The sequence below is a fragment of the Heliangelus exortis genome, chromosome 1, assembly GCF_036169615.1.
Source record: "Heliangelus exortis chromosome 1, bHelExo1.hap1, whole genome shotgun sequence".
Classification (NCBI taxonomy): Eukaryota; Metazoa; Chordata; class Aves; order Apodiformes; family Trochilidae; genus Heliangelus; species Heliangelus exortis.
Window position 1 is genome coordinate 179,221,720 of NC_092422.1, and position 19,513 is coordinate 179,241,232.

General features: G+C 34.6%; 1 protein-coding gene across 10 annotated transcripts in view; it reads left to right on the plus strand.

Annotated features, from left to right (window-relative positions):
- Positions 1-19,513, plus strand: part of BRD1 (bromodomain containing 1) — a 67,050-nt gene that overhangs the window by 12,586 nt on the left and 34,951 nt on the right. For all 10 annotated transcript variants that reach the window (XM_071733817.1, XM_071733818.1, XM_071733826.1 and 7 more), the window contains 2 exons: positions 1,548-2,928; positions 15,145-15,301. In XM_071733817.1, coding sequence (XP_071589918.1) covers positions 1,562-2,928; positions 15,145-15,301 — 1,524 coding nt within the window. In that variant the 5' untranslated portion in view covers positions 1,548-1,561. The remainder of the gene's footprint in view (positions 1-1,547; positions 2,929-15,144; positions 15,302-19,513) is intronic.

Sequence of the window (19,513 nt, forward strand, 5' to 3'; positions counted from 1 at the left end):
AGACGAGGTGGCTTGTGAGATAAATAGATCAGACCTAATCAAGAATGCTAGTTATAATGATGGGTGCTTAAATTATTCAGTGTTCATGTAGTTTACATGAAGTAGTTTATGTAATTGTTCCAGTCCTTGCTTTTTTCTTCCCGAAAGAGATACTCTGTTTTTTAACAATATTCTGGTTTGATCTCTGTATTTCTCTCACTATTTTGGCAATAAGTGCTAACTCTAGTTGTGTTATTTTAACTAATACACAGCACTAACTTGAAGTACAGGTTTGAAATGGTAAGGACCTAGTAATAGTTTAAGTCAGTGATAAAAGGACAAGAGGTTTTAGTTTGGTTTTTTTTTTCCTGTAGCTGAGGTTGAATTTTGCTGTTTACTCATAATCTATTAAGAATAAAGGAGGAGTAGAACTTTTAAACTTAGTTGTTTTTACAGTATTTTCATCCCTCATAGGAAAAAAACCCCCTCAAAGTCAAAATGTGGAGAGGCATAGGTACAGAAACTTTTAATTAGAAATTTTGTCATAAAAGTGCTTGCCTGTTTTAGTCATGGTGTTTCATGGTGGGGTAGAGAAAGCTGTGTTTTTGTATGGTGTGTAGAATGGTCTCTTTCCACTAGATGATAAACTTGAAAATTATATTAAAGAGCTTGGGGCTGGATTTAAAGACAATTTTTTTATCTAGCCTAGTTGCTCTCAGAAAACTCGTGAAGAAGGGAGAAGGGTGAGTGTTCATGGAAACGTGCATGTCAGAAGCACGTTTTTGTTAAAAGTCAAATCTGCTTTACAGGTAGAATGTTTGCTGGTTGCAGTTCACACTATGTCATATTAGACACTACAAGTTCAGTTCATCATTCTGTAAAGAATAACAAGCTCAATAAGAATTGAGAAAAGTAGGTAGCTGTCAAAGTGCTTACTTGACAAATTTGGGAGTATGCATGTTTTTCTGTCTTTAAGTGTAGGGGCTTAATAATGTTATTATTAGCATGACTATTTCAGATTCCTCTGGTAAAAACCACAGGGAAAACTTGTTTTTCTTTTGTGATTGTTAGTTTTTTTGAGGGGAGATTTTGAGAAAATAATCTGTAGCTGTTGAAAACAAATTGTCAAACAGCAGTTGTCCTTAAGGTATTAGAAAATGCTCTGTTAAAGGGTTTTTCTACAATGTAACAGGTGTTTCGTGGGTTTTTTTCATTGTTTTTTTTTTTAATGTGGCACTTCCGAAATGTTTTTTTTCTCAAGCAAAAGTCATGCAGATAGCTCAGATAGCTCCTATGTAGGATTTTTGTATCAAAAGTTTAGCATAGTTGTGTTTCCTTTGAGCAACTGTTATTTAGGAGATCTATTTGTTGTTAGGTTGAATTTGTACAAAATGGTGTGAGCAGTCCTAGTAAGAAAGGGTGACGGATGTTTTGTTCTTTTAAATTGAATGCATAGGTTGGCAGCTATAGAACCAAAGGGGTTTGGGGTTTTTTTTGTGCTATAATAAAACCAATATCTTAGTGTGAATGTTTAGAATTAATAATATTATCTGTTGCTTTAATTTTAGGTAAACATTACCAAATGAGGAGAAAAGGAAGATGTCATCGAGTATCGGCAGCAAGGCATTCTTCTTCCCCATGCAGTATTAAGCACTCCCCTACACGAGAAACCTTGACATATGCTCAAGCTCAAAGAATGGTTGAAATAGAAATTGAAGGCCGTCTGCATAGGATCAGTATCTTTGATCCTTTAGAGATTATATTAGAAGATGACCTTACAGCCCAGGAAATGAGTGAATGCAACAGCAATAAAGAAAATAGTGAAAGACCACCAGTTTGTCTAAGAAGCAAACGGCATAAAAATAACAAAGTGAAAAAGAAAAATGAAGCTCTTCCAAGCTCACATGGCATACCGGCTACAACAACTCCTCTTCCAGAACCAAAAGTACGGATTGTTGAATACAGTCCCCCTTCAGCTCCTCGGAGACCTCCAGTTTATTACAAATTTATTGAGAAGTCAGCAGAAGAACTCGATAATGAAGTTGAGTATGACATGGATGAAGAAGATTATGCGTGGTTAGAAATAATAAACGAGAAGCGTAAAAGTGATGGAGTGTCAGTTGTTTCACAAAATATGTTTGAATTCCTTATGGATAGGTTTGAAAAAGAGTCTTATTGTGAGAACCAAAAACAGGGTGATCATCAGTCTTTAATTGATGAAGATGCGGTGTGTTGTATATGCATGGATGGTGAATGTCAGAACAGCAATGTAATCCTGTTTTGTGATATGTGTAATTTAGCAGTACATCAGGAATGCTATGGGGTGCCATATATACCTGAGGGCCAGTGGCTCTGCAGACACTGTCTGCAGTCCCGTTCTCGGCCTGTAGACTGTGTGCTTTGCCCAAACAAGGGAGGTGCCTTTAAAAAGACTGATGATGATCGCTGGGGACATGTTGTGTGTGCTTTGTGGATTCCAGAAGTTGGATTTGCCAATACTGTTTTTATTGAGCCAATTGACGGTGTCAGGAACATTCCCCCAGCCAGATGGAAGTTAACATGCTACCTCTGTAAACAGAAAGGTGTTGGTGCCTGCATCCAGTGCCACAAAGCAAACTGCTATACTGCATTCCATGTGACGTGTGCTCAAAAGGCTGGTCTATACATGAAAATGGAACCTGTGAAAGAACTAACTGGCAGTGGGACAACATTCTCTGTAAAAAAGACTGCCTATTGTGATGTGCATACTCCACCAGGTTGCACACGGAGACCTCTAAATATTTATGGAGAAGCTGAATTCAAAAACGGTGTTTGTAGAAAGGAAGGATCAGTCAGAACTGCTAGGTCTACATCAAAAGTCAGAAAAAAGACAAAAAAGGCCAAGAAAACGGTGGTTGAACCCTGTACAGTTATGCCAACAGTATCTGCTCCTTATATCCCCCCCCAGAGGTAAGCAAACTATCCAACTGAGAGAAACTGTTACTTAATTATCTGTTTAATATTAAAACAATGTTTTTAGATGTCAACTTGAAGGTTTTCTGCATTCCTTATATGCTTTCCTTAAAGACCATACTCAGAGGATTAATGTAAATTAAGTACATTGTACTTTTGTGAAATTGCATTAAAAATGCAATACTTGGCCAGAGAAATTAATAAGTGGTCTGTCTTTTCATCAGAAACTTTTTTTTTTCTGTCAGACCTTATCATGTTGTGTGCTCAGTTGTCATTAGCTATACTTTGAGAATTAACTGCTGAATTCAGAATAGCATATGTAGTTGGCCTTCACATTAAAAAAAAAATACAACCAAGTTCAAAGTTAACTGTATTTATAATTTGGGAATCTGAACTTAATTTCCTAATTTTAAAAGCCCAAAACTGAAAATTACCTTTCCATGTATAAGATTCAAATCTTGTTCATCTCACCTAAATGAACTATGAACTTGTACTATAAGATCTATGTAAATAGTACAAACAAACCCTCCAGGAATTATTTTCTTTTTGGCATAGAGTAACTTTTCAGGAGATTTTTCCCAAATTTGTGATTTTCCTCTTGCAAATACAATGGTGTTTAGCAAAGCTTGGATGAATTTGGTAGTTTGCAGACTTCTTAAAGAAAAGATAGCAAGTAAGTGATGGTAAATTAGTTGGTTAATGTATTCTTAGTCATGGAACCTAAAAAGAATGTGCCCTTTTCAGTGATACTATCAAATATCTGTTCTATAACTTGAATACAATGTTTGTTTGAACAAAAATGAGTTAATGCATGTGATGAAGTTTTAATCCTAATCTTATCTTTGCTTACAAATTTGTATTTTGTTAAGTTCTGTTTAAGCTGATTTTTATATTACTGTGTCCTTTGCAGTTCTTACAAGAATTGGTGTTATGTGAGTATAGGTATAAAGTATGAATGTCAAAACTGAAATTGCTGTTTACATTTTAACTTTCTATATTTTTGTATTTTAACAGTGGTGAGCAAGAGTCTGGCAGGTGGCTCTAGATCTGGTGAGGCTAGTGAAGGCATCAGAAAGCCAGGGATGTTTGAAATTTTCATAAATAGTAACAGAACTGGAGCAAAGCATGTTTTCTAAATACCTTTGTTTCACAAGTTCAAAACCTCAGCATGAACTTCAGTTAGCTTGGAATGGTAGCATCTCTCTTCAGATTTCTTTCAGTTAAACTGAGTTATAATGCATTTCAACAGTGGGAATTACTTGTTTCTGGAATCTGAGCAATGACAGAAAGCTCTGTGGTAGACAGGTACAGTTTTGGCTTTGCTGAACATTTGAGACATAATGTGCTGGACTGAGAAATGCAGAAATGAGAAATTTGGCTTTTGAGACTAAAGTCAAATTTGTCTTTTTGGGGTATTTTTTTTCTCTAGAATTTACAACAGTAATGTGTTTGTTTACTCCTTTAATTAAATTCATGCAGGCTTAAGAACAGTAATTTAGAAAGTTCCTCAAAACAGGCACAACTTCTGCGTGCAGGTTCATTGTTCATATTGTGACAGGACTCTAAAAGCTTAAGACAGTGAAATTTGTTAAAATACTTCAAATAAATCATACTTTTTTTAAAAAGCAGACTTCTACATCTCACATAACAGACCTTTACAGATGGGGAAGTTAATCAAAATAAATGCATGTTTTGAGATTTCAGTCCTCTTCCTGTAATAAGTTTTGTTAATGTAAGTAGCTACTTATTGACCAACATTGACAAACAGCCATTAGCTCCTGTGTGGTGTTTAAAGCATCAGATTGATTGCACTGTTCTCTGTTAAGAATTGTGTGATAAAATGGTATTTTTGTTTAGTGATGCACTTGTGTGGGCATGTGGGAGTTAAATACATACCCATAAACTATTGGTGAACTATAGGGCTCATTTTGCAGCTGTCATAATTTAAATGTTCCCTTTTCTCTAGTCTTTTTTTTTTTTTTTTTGCACTTTTTTTATCCTTGATTCGTTACTTGCCTTTCCAGAGATTTTAAGCAAGAGCAACTGAACTATTTAAATTACCAGAGAAGAAAAATATACTCTTGGTGTTAAAACATGAGTGCTTTTTTTTCCTAAAGACTTTGAAATGTAAACTCTTTAAGCATCTCTAGAAATGCACGCACATGTGGATGTGTCTGGTTTGGTTTCCTTTCTTAATCATTAATGACTAGACTACATGTCTCTGTAACATACAGGTGGTTCTTCAGAGTTAGTAACTAGAGAAGTATAGAAATATGAAGATGATAGTGAGGAAGAAAATACTTGGTAGGTGTAGCTCCTGAGGACACCTGATGAAGCTTGTGGAAGACCTTCTTGCTGTCTATGTTTAATTTAAGGTGGAAGGATTGTATAGTGTTTCCTTACCTCGATAGTGAGTGTAAATGAATGACTGGGCATTTTAATAACACCATTTGTCATAATTCTGTTTTTTGAAACATCTATCTTAATGTCCAGGATATGTTAAAAAGACTGCTCTAAAACAATGGACTTTATAATTTTTACACAACTTTCTGTAGCTCATGAATTTCTGTATCAGCTTATCTGTGGGTCAGGTTTCTGTGCTGCTGCCTTGAATGATTTTGAGAACTGTATACTTCCCAGTTACCAGAATCTCTTACACAGATGTCATACTCTAAGCTTTTTTCTGTTAAATTACATAGTGTGATTCCATAGATCATTTGTAATCTAGTTATATGGTCTCTCAGACTGTTATCTATGAACTACTGATTGAAGAGTGCAGGATCAGAAGTTTTTACTGTTGATGACAGGAGATGAATGGGGACTGCTGGAGAGCCTCTGATGCCTGTATTATTTGCATCAGGTCTTTTGGCTGCAAAAATGTATTCCCTCTTTGCTGGGAAATAACATTGAATTTCTGCTGAAATATAAAACTTGAAGATTGTTGTTTATGTTGTGCTGCCTGCATTCATCAGCAATTTAATTTATTTATTTTTAAAGGCGGTAATAAGTTTATACTGAAAATCCCATGTTTCCAGGAAGTTTCAGGACATCTGTGTTAATGGGGGAAAGCAGGGAAGGAAACTCCCTCAAACTGAACCTCTCTGTGGAAGGGATAGACAGTAACTGCCCCAGCTGACAAGCCTGGGAGTACTCAGAGCCTCTGTCACTAGCTAGGCTGTCTGAAGATGCTGGCAAATTGATTCTCACAGTGTTTGTACTTTGCTGATAATGTGTGGTGGTTGAATTTTATCTAGTAGATAAATGATTTTTTCCCTAGTAAAAAAAGTAAACATATTTTGTTTATTAGGAAATCCAGATTAGGAAATCCTAACTTTTAGGGCTGATTTGGCAATCTAAATCTAGCTTTTTGTCTATGATAGTTACGGCGTACTGGTTTTGTGCTCTATTTCTTGTTGATTGTTTGTTGTTTTTTTGTTTTCTCCCCTTATTGCTGCTCATCCTTGCCCTTTATAACAGCTGTCTTATCCAGTGATTAGAATAGAAACACAAAAGGGACGGGTTGCAGTTTTAGCTGTGAAAATTACATGGTTTCTCTGACTTCTGAGTGCTTGATTCTTCAATACCATATTTTGACGTAGTCTTTTGATCCTGTGTGTTGAAAGAAGCGTTGAAAATATAATTACTTTATGAAAAGCAAAGCCAGTGTCAATATTATTAAAAAATGTGAAACTAGGATATTGTGGCTGTATACCTCGGGGGGAAATTGAATGTACGATAAAATATTTAAACTTTAGTATTTTTAAAATATACAGAGTTATGGTGTAATCTGCTTTACAAATACCATTCATGCAGATATTGGTCTATTAAGTGGAGGCACATATTTTAAAGTATATAAATATTTGCTTTCATCTTTAGTCTCCATTTCTACCTGATGTATTTGGAGTACCCGAAATGAGAAAGTATTTGAAATGCAGTATTTGTACAGATTAAAAAAATCAGCAAACATAGCCCCTCTTCCATAATAAGTAGGAATGAAGTGTTGTTTTCAACAGTGTGTGTATCAGTTGTGTTACATCAAACTAATGAAAGAGAATTAAAAGATCCTTAGGAAAGTTGGTAAGTAGTGGGCAGATAACTGAAAGCAAAAATTGCTGTGAGTCTTAAATATTTTTAGCTGTCTCCAGAAATCTGCATTTATGTGCTGCACATTAACTGATTCTTCTATGTTGACCTTTGCTTTTATTAGAAAGCATATTGCTCCTGGTAGTAAAACCATATTTCTCTTACTGTACACCTCAAGGCAGAACAGCATTTTAAAAATCTTACGATTTATTCAATTGAACTATCCTGAACTTTCTTACCCAATAATTGAATGTAGTCTTGATATCTCGACACAGGAAGTGTATGGACCAGAAAAATAAATGAGCAGAAAGTGAGGAAACATCATATAAGTGGAAAGGAACGTTTACAAAGACCTTTGACACTGTTAGACTGCATTCACAGATAATGATTCTTAATCATATATGTGGCTTTTGGGTTACTTTTGAGGGTTTGTTTTAATGTTTTTTAGGGTATTGCATGCTTTTTTAAATACCTTCAGAAAATTTCTAAGTCAGGGAAAAGAATTAAAAATGCTACTTAAAATTCAGTATAAAAAAAGATTAAAAAATGGCACTAGAGCCAATGTTACAAAAAAAAAGAAAAAAGAAAAAAAAGCTGAATAAATTAGTCTGAATAAATTCAGACCAATGTCTGTTAGTTGTGTATCCTTGAATATTTATGCATCTATCCTTTCACAAAATAATGTGAAGGTACTTAAATTACAGAAGAACATGATGCAGGTGTACCTTCACAGTTTTACCTATTAATTAGATGATGGAATCACTGAGGCAAAGTGGAAGGGGATGGGCACAGTCATTGTCCACTGGTATGTTTCTTGTAAGACTGATCAATATGGAAATCTTTCTGCTACATGTGGAAACTAGTGATGTCATCCTGATATCTTTGCTTGAATAAATATATATTTGCCTAAATCAGGAAAGAAGGTATTATTACAATGTTCACTAGCTTTACCTTAGTGGTACTGTAAAAAGAAAGTAACTGTAGAGCTTTATTTTCAAGCCATTTCGTTTTCACTCTGGTTGGCTTATTAAATAAGAATTGATGTGTTGGAAAAGCTTGACATATTTAATAGGGTGTGAAAGTGGATTTTGGTTGTACGTAATATTAGGGAAGATGCTTGTGTGTCTGACATGAAAAGCCATATATTGATTGGTCTCTGAGGAGGGATTCCCCCTCCCCCCCCTAGAAATCTACAGGATGGAAGTGCTGTCTCATATTTAAATATGCCATTTTCACAAAATGAATATAGAAATGTATACATAACTTTTTATTTTCTTTTTTTGTCTTCTGATTATTTTGTGTGCATGGGGCAAGGAAGCATAAAACAGAAATTTATACATTGGATATTTCTGTAAGGTGCTTCGTTTGTATTTTGTACATCCCCTAAGGAGTTTGGTCTGCAGTGATTATATATGTGAATATGAAGATTTTAAGATCAAAATTCAAGTGTTTTTATTTTTTCATATTTCAGAGTTTCACCAGCTGTGTGAATTTTCATGCAATTTCTTTTGGTGGCAATTAGAGTGTTGCATCTTGTAAGTGCCATTCAGAAACATAATTTTTAGTGTACATTATCTGCAGAACCGTCTCTTGGAATATTTTATTCAATTGTCAAGTTACAGAATGCACAAAAATGAGTAGATAAATGCTGAATTCTTTTATTATAGTAAAAAAGGTGATTTTTCATTTAATACCTTATCTCTTCCTAATATGGATTTAGCCTTTTTGAAATTAAATTTCAAAGCCATGTGTGGTACGGTTATGACCACTACAAAAAAAGCAGCACAGAATATTCTGAATAATTTTAAGAAAACAACTTTAAGGAAAAGGCATGGCTCAGTATTATGTATGGGAAATGTCATAAGTAAATCCATGCATGTGATTTTATTTTTTTTCTTTTTTTTTCTTTTTTTTTTTTTTTTTTTTTTTTGAGAAGAGTAAAGAGGTTTTCCAGTGCAACAGGGTAGGATTTTTTTTTTAGGTTGTTACGGTTTTTTAGATTGTCCAAAGGTTTGGAAGATCACAAACTTAGTTGTTCAAATAGGAACAAAGTAACCTGTGTAGCTAACAGAATTGTCTGAAATAAGGTAGCATTTCCTTAACTCTTAAATTCAGTGTTCTACATTATTGTCCAAGAAAAAATTTACTAGCTGTTTGCTCAAGTAGAAAAATAGATACCTTACTTCACGGTCATGTGAAGCAAAAAAAAGTGCTTCCTACACTTTCAGTCAAAATAAAATACAATTTAAATAGCAGTAAATGTAAAATAAAGAATAGGAACCTGGAGATGGTAATCATGTTCCAGAAGATATACCAGGTGATACACTGTTGGATTCTCAACAGAGAAAGGCAGATTCAATTGGTAGAATTTTAAAAGATACAGACAAAAGGAAGTAATTGTGAAAGTGAGTAAGCACTGCAATAGACTAGTAAGGGAAGTGGTGTGGGAACAGGACATTTCTTTTTCTTCAGATCTTCAATACAGTAGCTGGAAGGTGGCTGCAATTTGGAAAGGGTGTATTTGTCGCCTGGGGATTCTGTGGACTTGTGTTGCATAGGAGCTGAAATCAGTGAGTTTTTTCAGGATTTGATAATGTACCTGGTTGGGTATATAGTTAACTTCTTCTGCTTGTAAAATAAAGCTTATCCATACAGTTTTCAAAAGGGAATGAAGACATACAAATGAGCTGCAATTTTTATGTAGTTATTCTCCTACCAGTGTTGTCTTTAAAGTTGATCAAAAGAGTTTGCGTGGTTTTTTTAGTTAAAAAAATCATGCAGTAAATTGAATTTTTTATTGAGGATGGGAACAATAAACACAGACACAGCAACAAAGCTGTGTCTCTCCCCTGTTTAAAAAAACAAAACAAAACACAGTTATATTGAAAGGTGAGTTTTACAAACACTGGTTGGCAGTTGTTGCCAAAGAGTCTGTGTGGGAAGATTAGGGTTGTATCTGTCCCAACAGGCTTGTTCATCTTTGAAAGCTGAAGGGTTTTTTTATAATTGGCAAGGCTCCAGGATTAATTTCATAGTTTTTAATTATTTTTTTCTGCTAATTTTTTTTCTGCCTATTTTTATAATTGTTTGCAGGTAATATTTGTCTTTCTTCCTATGAGTCTCAGTATGTTCTGTGGAACTTTGCTGAGCAAGTCTTGGAGGTTCAGATGTTGAAACTCTGTTTACTTTTGTTAGAATTTGTTCAGTTCAGATTTTTTTTTTCTTAATGTTTTCTCTCCTTACAGCTTTTGAAAACTTCCCTGCAAGCTTTGTGTTGGAAAACAGGGATATTTTATTTGGACAGCAAAGTGGAACTTCATTTGTTTGTTTCCGGGTATTGCTGTGCACCAAGAGAAACACTTTTTAGTGATTCAGTGTTACAGAGAATAATTTAGCTGTGAGTCTTCTGCATTTTTGTCTAATATAACTATACTCAGTAAAGGAAAATGCAGAATAACTACTGAAATTGGAAGCTCAGGATAAGTATAGTAATTAAAATAATAGGTTTAGTTCATGTTTAAAAATTGATTTGCTTTAGTGGGTACTTGATCTTATTTAATTTTATAGATTTTCATATTAGGTTCCTTCCTTTGAGTTACTATAGTAATGCTGGCAAAATCACATACTTGTTTTAAGGGCATTTGCTTTCCAGTTTATATTTAGAAAACTTTAGAATGGATAGATGCCATAGACATCTTCATATATTACAGTGCTAAAATATGTTACCTGTGGAGCTAAAAAGCATGTGTGGTCTGTGGAACACTTGGTGATGATTAAAAGAAAAGTGGCTGATTATCTGATTGGCTTTTTTTTTCTCATTAAACTGCCACATAGTCACCAAAAATAGTTTTAACTTGTAGCAGTTGCCACAGTGACATGTAATTGAGACTGGGAGAGGAAGGCAGTCTTGAATAGGAAGAATGAAGATGTGAGATTGTTAGCATGACCAGAGCACATCTCCTTGTGTTGACAAATTATTTTATACGTTAAAGCTGGGGAAACATAGGGCTGAGTAACACTAAGTTGTCTCTGAACACTTTGAGCAGGGCATTAAGAGCATCACCTTTTGCAGAGTAAATTATCCATCAGATCTCTCCATGTGAGGGAAGGTTGGTGTAGAGCAACTGATAATGACAGTTTCTCACCAAAGATGTTGTATACTAACTTTAAATTAAGTCTGTCTTGCCCTTTCAAAACAAACAAGTTTCCTAATCCTTCCATTTTGTTGGTAGCTTCAGTGCATTTTTAGTGCCATAATTTACACTTAAGCCTTAACTATTATTTCACACTGGGAACTGCAGATGCTGTTTCAAAGGTTCAGTTGAAAAAGGACCTCTGAAGACAAGCAGGGAATTGTATTACACCTCCATATCACCTTTGTAGTGCATGTCACAGTGTTTTACAAGTGAGGCTGGGGAAGGGGAGTAGTACTAGTTTTTCACCATTTCCTGTGGTACAAGTTAAACTATTTTGGAAAGTATTTTGACATCTATCTAGACTTGGAATGTACCCTAAAAAAAAAAAAAAAAAAAAAAAAGTGTAAAAACTGTTCTGTTGTGGATTTAGCTTAATTGTTTAAATGTTTTTGAGGTGAAAGTGTTAAGCACTTAACAGTGTCCATTTCAGAATGTTCCTTGGGAATTTTATCTTAATAAATTTATCTGTTCCACATAAAGCCTGGACAGCAAGAACACTTCTTATCGCCCTGCTTGCTTTCTGTAGTTGCTATAGTTTTTTTTCCCTAACATGTCTAAAGTCAGTTGTAATAGAGGAGACCGTAACTCTGGTAGTATTTTCCATGTGTATGTTCCTGCATTCTATTCTTTGTGAGCTGTCTTTACTAGTGGTCTTGCACTTACTTAGCAATCTTAAGAGATAATGCAATTGGTCTGTTTTTTTCTGAAGAGATAGCACAGGTTCAATTGATGAACTTGTGTTTATTATGTTTTAAACATTGCGATTTTTTTTTCTCCCAGTATTTAATATGCTTAGCTTGTCATTAGAAAATAAAACATTACAGAAAGCTGCTCTTTCCTGATGTTCTTGTACTTGTAAATAGCTCTTGGATGGACAGATACCTTTAGCAAAAAATGCCTTAAGTGAGTGTTTTGTGTAGTTCTGGGAGGTGAGCTAAGTTCTGTAAGCCTTGCCTCTACATGCAGGATTTTTCAGTGCAGTTTAGCAGTTAATCCTGACTTGTGCAAGTCAGAATGTGGCTTACAAAACTATGAAGTTTTCAAACAGCTTCCCCTTATCTGCCTTGAATACATACTTTTTTTTTCCCCAGCCTTTAATAATTTTGAAAAATTTACCTCTGTCAAGAAAACTTAAAGACCTTGAAGAATTCTACATTCTAGTTTGAAAATTTAATTACAATATTTACAAATTTAGTTCACACTCGGGTCCAAAAAGGAACTTGCTCAAGACTGGTGCATAGCTATGTGTCTTTGTGCTTGTTTTCAGCTTCACTGTGTCTGAATGTATCTTTGTGAGAACCTCTGTCCCAGTGTGGTGGTGCTGTCAAGGGTGGGACCTTCAAAATCAGTACCCAGTCTGTCCTCGTAGCAGCAGCAGACCAATTGAGTCTTAGTTCCCCAAAACAGTTGTACTGTCTGACAAAATTTAAAATGTTTTGGATGATAAAAATCTACCTGGGAGTAGCTGACTGAGAACTGTGCTATATTTAGTGGGTCTAACAGCTGGTGTAATATCCTCATTGTATCAGTAAGATCTTAGTGTAGAGGCTCTGTAGAAATCTGCCATGTAAAGAGACTCTGTCTGTGTTTTGAAAAAGAAGGGATGATGGGTGGTGTATTCATTACTCAAGACTGGTGTCTAAATGAAATATGAAGAGCTGGTATTTGTATGGTTTTATTTGTAGAAAAGTCAGAGAGGAGTAGATTCCTACCCCATGTCTAGGTAGTTTCTGCACTCCAGATTACCTTCTGTTTGTATTTTGAAAGTTGGGGAATATCTTTCCTAAGCTTATTCTCATACTTTATCTCAATCACGTGTGAATAGAACTCTTCGTTATGTGAATGGGAAAATGTACTTAAAGCTGTAATTAAAGAGGTTTCCTTAGGCTTGCCACATCTGATGGGCATGAGACCAAGGCACCTTTCTTCATGTTGCATTTCTCTGGCCTTTCCAAATAGGTATATATTTGGCTGTGCTTTTTTTGACTCTGTGGTAGGTTTAACTGTTTCTAAGAGAGAAGTGGAAGTAATAATTTGATTTTGATTGCAGTTTAGCATTAATTATAATTCTGCTGTGTTTAAAGTTTAATATGGTCACATGAAACTCTGTTCTGCATTGAATAAGTCTTCGTGGAGCCTGCCTCTTGCCTTCAGTGAAAGACTTACAAAATAGTTCTAAGTTCATCTGCAGAGTTTCTAAGCTTTAAGATATGATAAATTTTTTTTGAGAATGCCTATCTGGCATAGTTATTAATAAGAAAACATTGTCACTGACAAAAGGAAGGTTACAGTGGTATTGTATTTTGAAGAAAGCCCATGTTTGCCTTTACACTGTGATGACGGAAATTCTGCAGCTATGGCTATCAAAGCATTAAAAGGTTATTGAGCCTTACCTTCTACACAGCCCAGAAAATATATAGATGTGTGTAGATGACCTTTGGCAAGCTTGAGGTAGAGTCGTTTGACTGAAAAATATTGTTGAAGTTTCCCAGCTATTCTTAAAAATAATTTTAACCAAAGTTTACTTTTAGTTTTACATTTGGTTTAGGTATTTAGAGAAATTGCTTTGTTCCTAATATGAACAGGCAAAATAGTAGAAAAATACTAATATTTGCATATGTTCATGATTTTTATTTAAACACTGTGTGGTAGTGTTCTACAAGTCAGACATTTCCTGAATTTAATTTTGCCAATTTGGGTAATTTTCTTGGAGAATCTCTTATACATCTACTACAGTACATTGTACATTTTTGCTATGGGTAGTAATCTACTGAATGAAGAATTAACAGAATTCTGTTAATTGTTAATTTCCTTACTGTAACTGGTTTTTTTGTCTGGCTCTGGGCAGTTTTCTCTCTCCAGCTCACCACTGCTCCCAAAGCAATGAACAGTGCCCCTAACAATAAAGGTGGCTGATGCCTTGGAGTATCTTTTGTTAATTTTCCAAGAGTCATGACCAGTGAAAAATCCCTTCAATTTCATGTAAAGATAAAAAATTTTCATTCTATACTCATTAACTTATTTATTTATTTACTTATTTTTATTCATGATTTCAAGGTACTGTAGGCACCAAGTTGAAGATGTGTTTCAGATAAACCTTTTTTTAAATGTAAGTTTTGAGAGATTGGTGATGTGTGCGAGACCTGGACGTTAGAACCTGCTCTTATTTGAAAAATAGGACTCAACACAAAATTGTTATGTATGATGCCTATATGGCACTTTCTTAAAGTATTTGTAAGCAGAGTATATGTAACAGGATTTTACAGTACATGTAAACAGGATTTGCATCTATCAAAAAACAAATTTGGAGAAAAGACTACTTATTAATCAAGATACTTTTTGTAACGTATAATCCTTGCACCTTTTCTGTGTGGATGTTTTCATCTTATGTGTGGGCTAAAATCATATGTTCTTCTGTTTAACATGTTTGTTCACTTTATTTACCAAAATTTAATATTAATAGATGAGTACTACAGGCTTTTTGTTGCATGTTTTTATCTGAAAAGTTTGAACATACATTGTCTTTTAAAATAAACTCCTAATTTTGTGTGAAAATAGCAATAAGCTATCTGAAAACTTTTGTAGGGTTTAGAGCTTCATTTCTGATCTTATTTTCTGTAGGAGAACTACTCTGGAATGTATGTGAAACTTGATTCTCAGTCCTAATCTGTGATCATGAAAAAATTGATACTCTAGCTTTATAAAGTGCCTTGATCTGTCTGGTAGAAATTAAAGTGTCAAGCAGATGTATTTCATTGCATTATAGTGCTCAGAAATTGTATTGAAAGGGATGTCATATAAAGAAATCAGTAATAAAGTTATAATTGCTGCTGGTATCTTATACATTCATATATATACGATGCTTAACTTCTGTAGACAAATACAATTTATGCTTTGTTATGAAAAATACAATATCAGTTTTTCCATATTTTAGATTAAATAAGATTATGAATCAGGTGGCCATTCAGCGGAAGAAGCAGTTTGTTGAACGCGTGCACAGTTACTGGTTGCTTAAAAGACTGTCTAGAAATGGTGTTCCTCTGTTGAGAAGGCTGCAGTCCAGTTTACAGTCACAAAGAAACACACAACAGGTATGTGGCACACTTTTTACTTACTGTGAAAAAATCAGAAAAGTTTATTTTACAGTTTGAAAAATTAACCAGGAGATAACATGGAGCAAAACCTTTTTTTTATTCAGGACTGAATAAATTCTTTGACTTATACTTAAGTGACATGACCTATATTGAAAATCAGATGTTATCTAACCCTTTTTAATTTGTGAGGTATGAAAAAAAAAAGTCATTGTGTAGGGCTGTGGGTGGGTTTTTTGCGGTGGATTTTTTTTTTTTTTTTGCTTAAATTTTTCCCAAAAATACTGTTAGAAAAACTATCCTAATAACACAATTCATTGACTGGCATTGTGGTTTTTGGAACTCATTTCTCAGTGTGCTATGAAGTTAGTAAGACAAAAAAATAGATTTTATCAAAAAATGCAAAGAAAATATTGTCTTTAGCACTTAGAAAACAGGATTTTTATAGAGTAAATGCTAGACTTTACAGCTTTTTAGTTTACAGCTTTTTGAATTCTAGTTTACAGCTTTTGAATTCTGATCTTTGTTTCCCACCTTATTTTTTAATCACAGTAAACAGAAGTTGATGAAGTTCAAACTTCAAACTGTTGCAACTTCTAGTTTCACTTTAGACGTAATTAGATGAGATAGTAGGCAACCATAAAGTAATGCTCTTATTTGATTCAAGTAAAACTCATCATAGCTACAGCAGATAGAGGTTTGTTGAAGTTGTATGCATTTACCAGTCAGAATTGCTGCAAAAGAGAAAAATGGTCACTCTAGATGTAGATCAGGTTCAGAAAACAGTACTGTTCTGCTTCCTGTTTTTGTAATAAGAGCAGCTCTTAAGTGACATTTGAGGCTTTGGTCTTTCTTTCATTGTTTTAGTTTCAAGTCACTGGATGGCTTCAAAAATAAAGCCCCTTGTCTGACTTTTTTATATGGATCCATGCATATGTAGAGCTTGAAATGCTTGAAATAACGAAGCAGAAATTCTTGGTTCATCCCAGATACCTTTTTAAATTGAACTGAATATGTACTTGGCTGTGATCTTTACAGGTCCCAGGTATTTGACTTCCAGTGGAATTGTTCCTGTACTGTTCTAAAGTTGCCATTAGAACTTGTTAATGCATTTTATAATAATTTAGTTATATTAAATTGAGGTGGTTTTTTTCCCTTTAAAGCTTGATTAACTTTTCTGTTTGGATTGCATTGCTATTTGCTGATTAAGTCATTAACTGCTGTAGTCATAAAAATATCATGGTCACCACTGTTTCCTAATTATTTGATCTGACATCTCAATGTATGTTTCTTTTCTTAGCTGTTAATGAGAAAAACTAATTCTTAATTCCCAGAACAGTTGAGGTTGGAAGGGACCTCTGCAGGTCATCTGAGCCAGCCTCACTGCTCAAGCAGGTACACTTAGAGCAGGTTGCCCAGGACCATGTCCAGACAGCTTTTTAATAACCCCAGTGCTGGAGATTTCACAGCCTTCCTCAGAAACATGTGCCACTCTCAGTGCTCAGTCACCCTCACGGTAAAAAAGTGTTCTCTGATGTTCAGGACAGTTAGTGCCCATTGCCTCTGATCCTGTCACTGGGTACCACTGAAAGGAGCCTGGCTCAAGTCTTCCTTGTACCCTCCCTTCAGTTATTTGTACACATTGATGGTATTTCCCTCCTCAGGCCTTTTCTTCTCCAGGCTAAACAGTATTGCAGCCTTTCCTCATAGCTGAGATGCTCAAATTCATTCTCGGTGGAATTTAGGTGCATTCCTTTTTGGTGGAAGTGAACTTCAAATGTAAATGGACCATTTGTTTATCCTTTCATATTACTCCATTTTAATACTGTTGTGTGGGTTGTAACTTGTTTTAAGTTTTTTTTATTCTACTGAGAGTAGTCTAATTTTAATTTTTGATTAGTCTTTTAATTATATTCTGAAGACTGGTGCCTGTCAGTTTCTAATTATATTGGGTTTTTTTAATTGAGGTGCTTCTGAGGCTTTAATCTTAAAAACCTATAATTGAAATTAACTTTGTCTTTTGAAAAGAAAGACCAAGTTTCAAGCAAAGCTGAAAATTAAATGATTCTGTTGATGAAAAATGTGTAGGTGGTGCTTTTAATGAGTAGCAAGTGTCTTGTGTATGACATTGTCTTTTCCACAGCATCTTCAACATGTATTTGTAATACTTATTACAATAGTCATAACTGCAAAGCATTTGATGCATTAGTCAACTTCAGTACTCCAAGTATAACCCAAACCATAATGAAGACTTCAGTAAACAGCTGTGGCAGAGCTGTTTTGAGAACAGCTCAAAATATTTGTGATACAGTTGATTATTTTTTTCATTTCCATCTAGATGGGGATTTTTTTTTAGGTTATTTTGTGTGAGAGATTAGAAGGTCAAGAATCTGAAGTAAGTACTATCCAGGAACATAAACACTGATGTAAGAGGAGGATTTTATTATTATTTAAACTGAACAGAAATGTTTGTGTGAAGAACCAAAACGTTGAAAATGGTTTCAAGATGCCTAGTTTGATCCCTGTTTTTTTACAAAACAAATTTGGCAGAAATGAAAGTGTTCATGATCTAGAATTATTTCCTATATGAGCATGCTTCAGAGCTCAGTTATGATAGGCTTTTGAATTTGATGTTACATCAACCAACAGTTCTAAAAACAGACAAGGTGATTTTGATTTATATATTACAACAAAGAACCCTCAGAAAGAATGCTTCATACTGACACTTCTCTCTTCACCTAGAAATTCGACAAAATACTCTAATTAATTGATGTCCCCATTTTAGTTTTTTCTGTATTTAAGGAATGATTGAATAGAAATAGGGCATGAAATTTAAATGTAGTAGTCTGTTGCTGTTGTAGTCAGGTTGTTTTAAAACAGCTTTTCAGAGAAACAAAGTAGAAGGTGCTGGTGACTAAGGTCATTCCTCTGAAGATTTCGGTAAGAACAGAAGTTGCAACCACTACTTGGTTTTGATGGGTTGACATGCAAGTGCCAGCAGAAGTTCTTAATCAGACCAATTATATTGATCAGCATATCACTATATGGAGTGATATACTCCATATCACTCTAGAGTGATATCACTATGATTATGTTTTTATTTGGTTCATGTTAGTTTTACACGTGTAGGGGGGTGAGGCTTTCCCATTTGGTGCCTTGACGCTGTTTCCGCTCGTGTACCCAGACAGGTGATTTGCTCATGGTGGGAGCTGGAGCAGAAGACTGGTTCTCAGTTGATGCAGTGTGTAGGCTGAGAAGGGTTTCCCTCTTCCCTCAGTATTAATAAATATGTCAGTTTTAGCTCTTCTAGGTAATTTCTGGTGTTCAACATAAACTAAGTCCATCTAAAAATACCATTATTGCTTTCTAAATTTTCATGTCATCAGCCAGAAGAAACTTTCTGGCTCTTTTATAGAAATAAAGATTAAGAAAAACAACTCTCTTTACCAGGAAGTTAATAGAAACTTTCCTTATCAAAAAGTCTTTGAAAACTACATTTTTTAAAGGAACTTTCTTTATCCAAGTTTTTACTAGGTAGCTATTGTTTTCAGCTATTTTCAGCTTACCTGGATCTTTTAATCTAATTAAGGTATATGTTGTGTGTCAGTTATATAAATAGGTTAGAATAAAGGGGAGTTGTCATAGTTATTCTAACCATGTGTTCCAACATTACTTCACATAGAAGTGTCAAATAATTGGAGTGTCAAATAATAAGTGTCAAATAATTAATCCCCAAGTTGGGGTGATGTGTAAAAGGGAGTGTATGTGTGTGAAAACACCCAAAACCAACCAAACAAAAAACCACCAAAAAACACATACAAAACCCCCCCAAAAATAAAACCCACCAAACCAAAAAAAAACCCCACACAAACAAGGTGCTTTTCATACTTGGGGTTACATCTGAAGATTTACACCTACCTGCCTAGCATAGGGAGTGCAATTGGACTAGCAACTGGCTGAACTAAAAGAAAAATTTTTAAAATTTTTTATTTATTTTTTTTAAAGTGCAACTGCACCTTCTGGTTTAGCCAAATAGTCAACTCTGCAAGACCTCGGGTAATAAAGTAACTTTTTTTTTTTTTTTCTGTATATTTCCTGACCCACCCTAGAACTAGTCTGGTTTTGTTGACTTTGCTTTCAGTAGTCTGAGTTCTCCAGTTTCATGAACTATGCAATTATACAGGGCAAAAGAGCAGGCTCCAGATGGCTGCA